At 26.3% G+C, this 3,147-nt stretch overlaps 1 protein-coding gene across 1 annotated transcript in view; it reads left to right on the forward strand.

The window, feature by feature from the left end:
* LOC101504128 (meiotic recombination protein SPO11-1) overlaps window positions 1-975 on the forward strand; it is a 5,043-nt gene extending 4,068 nt beyond the window's left edge. The window contains exons 13-16 of the mRNA XM_004491602.3: window positions 1-75; window positions 219-339; window positions 423-486; window positions 577-975. The exon at window positions 1-75 is cut by the window's left edge and continues 22 nt beyond it. Of these exons, the coding sequence (XP_004491659.1) occupies window positions 1-75; window positions 219-339; window positions 423-486; window positions 577-703 (387 nt within the window). The 3' untranslated portion in view covers window positions 704-975. The remainder of the gene's footprint in view (window positions 76-218; window positions 340-422; window positions 487-576) is intronic.
* The last annotated feature ends 2,172 nt before the right edge of the window (window positions 976-3,147 follow it).

A 3,147-nucleotide genomic window follows, 5' to 3' on the forward strand; every position in this document is an offset into this window, starting at 1 on the left:
ATTCCTGCTTATTGCTTGGTAGACTGTGATCCCTATGGCTTTGATATCTTAACCACTTATAGATTTGGTTCAATGGTTAGTATTTGCAAGTTTATCAGTTCAGAAGTGCTTCAACCTGCATAGCATTATTACAGGGTTATTGAGTGGATTGAATCTCCTTCCAATGACTGAGTTTCATTTTCGTAGCCTGTTTGACTAATCCATAACTTTTCTTTTAGCAAATGGCCTATGACACGAAGCATCTTCGTGTCCCAGAGATACACTGGCTTGGAGCTTTTCCTTCAGATTCTGAGAGATATTTTGTTCCAAAGCAGTGCCTCCTTCCTCTGACTACTGAAGGTAACTACTGATACGTGGTGCTTCAGATTTGCATAGTTGCATATTTGATCTAATCAATATGGTGACTTCAATATTCTTATTAGACAAGAAAAAAATTGAAGCCATGTTACCTAGGTGCTACCTGCAAAGGGAAGTCCCACAATGGAGGTAATATTTATATACATTTCATCATATCTGTCCTTTTTTCAACTGGTTTGAGATTTTATAGTGTGTCTTATCTGAATGGTTGTCATGAAGGTTTGAGCTCCAAATGATGCTGCAGAAAGGAGTGAAGTTTGAGATTGAAGCGTTATCTGTGCAAACATTTTCATTCCTGACAGAGTCTTATATACCATCCAAAATTCATGGTAAAGTTAAAATCTAGCTTGTTGGACATTTGTGTCTTAAGCCCTATACAAGCAATTGGGATTGCACGCATTTCATAATGAACCATTTATTATGCTATTGCATATTCATACACATATACCTCAGATGTGTGAGGTTAATGTCCTTTTGCATTGCAAGTTACTTGTAGGTTGCAGAATGGTCTCATTGGTATTTTAGAGTAGCAGGGTGTCACTCTAGGATAGATCAATTTTTGTCTACCAATTAAAGATTTGACTTAAATATAATTTAGGTAATTTATCTTTTACTTAATATTCGTTTTGGTCATTTATTTAATATTCGTTTGGTCATTTATTTTTTATAATTGATATATTTTAGTTATTGATATAATCACAACAAAAATTATAACAATATTCCGTCACTGAAATCTCTTATAACAATTGTCAATATGTATCAAATATAATAATATTCTTTCAAAAAAGACTTAATTGCAGTTTTGATTCTTTTATTTTAGCTGAATCACGAAAATAGTCCATTCATTTTATTTATCCCCAGTTTTGGTCCTCAAACAGAATTTTGATCGACAACTTGATGAAGTGTCATTTTTTTGCGCTTATTTAAGTCAAATCACGCCTCAAGATCTAGTGGTGCAATAATTGTACTTGATAACTATAATCATAAATGGTGTGGTGTTACTTAAAATTTGACACTTCATCTAATTTTAGATCAAAATTCTGTTTGGGACCAAAACTGAAAAGAAATAAAATAGAGGGACTATTTTGGTGATTCAGCTAAAATAAGGAAACTAAAACTGCAGTTAAGCCTTTGAAAAAACATCCATTTAACTAAATAAGAGACTAACACTTAAAAAAATTACTCCTTTCAATGTTTTGAAACATATGTAAACTCTTTAAAATGAGAGATATTTATCAAAATTTATTGTATTTTCACCACTTCATCTTTATTAAGATTGCACACTTAACTTTATAATTTATATAAGATTTGATTTTAATAATTTATGACAATAATTATATAGTTATGGTGAAAAAGACTAAAATACACCATTTATAAAAGATAAATAAATAAAAAAGATAAAGGATGAATATTAAGAGATAATCGACCAACATTATATTTAAGTCTAAATATTTTAAAAAATGTTATTTGAATACAAATACTTGACATAATACTAAACTTTTTTTTTTTTGAAATTTTTATTTATTATTAAAACATTTTTTTGTAATATATAGATTTTAGGGTGTGGACAATATTTAAAATAAAAAAAAATCCTTTTTTTAAATTTTTATTTATTATTAAAACATTTTTTTTAACATATATACAAGATTATACTATTAACCGCTTTAAATATTTTATTAACGGTAAAATTTAGTGTTAGTGGTTAAAGAAATACTCTAATTGGTTAATGTCATATATTTTAGTGGTTAATGTGATATATATTTAAAAAGTGGTTAATTATATATCTGTTAATGAAGTATTTAAAATAGTTAATATCATGTATTTTAGTGTTGATGTGATATATATTTAAAAATGGTTAATTATATATCTTTTAGTGTTAACGAATTATTCAAAATGGTTAATGGTGCACATTTTTATATTTAGCATTAGTGGTTAAATAAGTAGTTTAAAATGATTAATGTATTGTAAATGGTTAATGAACTATATATTTAAAAAGTGATTAATTATATTTTTAATGGTCAATAAAATATTTAATATTTAAGGTGGTTAATGACACAAATCTATATACTGTGTTACAAAAATATTTTTAATTTTTTTTTCAAAATAATTATTTAAAAAAAATACATTTTTTTTAATGAACACTTTTATGTTACAGCTGAAAGATTTTTTACGCCATTTCACCATTTTACCAAGGATGTAGTGGGAGAACCCGGTAAGAGGGATTGTCTTAATCCACCACCATTCTTTCAACTCGATAAACTCTTTTTTTTTTTTTTTTGTACAAGGCTCAATAATATCATTTTAGTCGCTACTTAATTTTCTAATATACACTTAAGTAACTAAATTCTATTTTTTTTTTAAAAAGAAACTAAACTCTAAAGTTACAGAATCTGTCTCATATATGTATGTGAGTCAAAATAAAATCTCAAAAATATCACTTAGTTTTTTTCCTTCTAAAATCTAAAATGGTTGAGATTGCATACTAAAAATTAAATTTAACACATTTAAATTAAAATATTATTTTCAGAATATTAAATTAATTACTCTATCAACTTTTTTTAATACAAATAAAATAAAATACGTACTTGTAATAAAGCGCGGAAGTAGTATTTGATAGTAGTACTATTTAGATATATTTAATCGTACTATCTATAATTTACAAGAAATAGTGTTGTAAGAATAATTTTTTGAACTATACTATGTTTCTAATCTATAAAAAAAAACGTGTCTTTTAAGAAAAAGATTAACTCACAACAAATAAGAAATAAGAACAACTGTAACATAAACAAA

Source organism: Cicer arietinum, chromosome 2 (genome assembly GCF_000331145.2).
Source record: "Cicer arietinum cultivar CDC Frontier isolate Library 1 chromosome 2, Cicar.CDCFrontier_v2.0, whole genome shotgun sequence".
In the NCBI taxonomy this organism is placed as follows: domain Eukaryota; kingdom Viridiplantae; phylum Streptophyta; class Magnoliopsida; order Fabales; family Fabaceae; genus Cicer; species Cicer arietinum.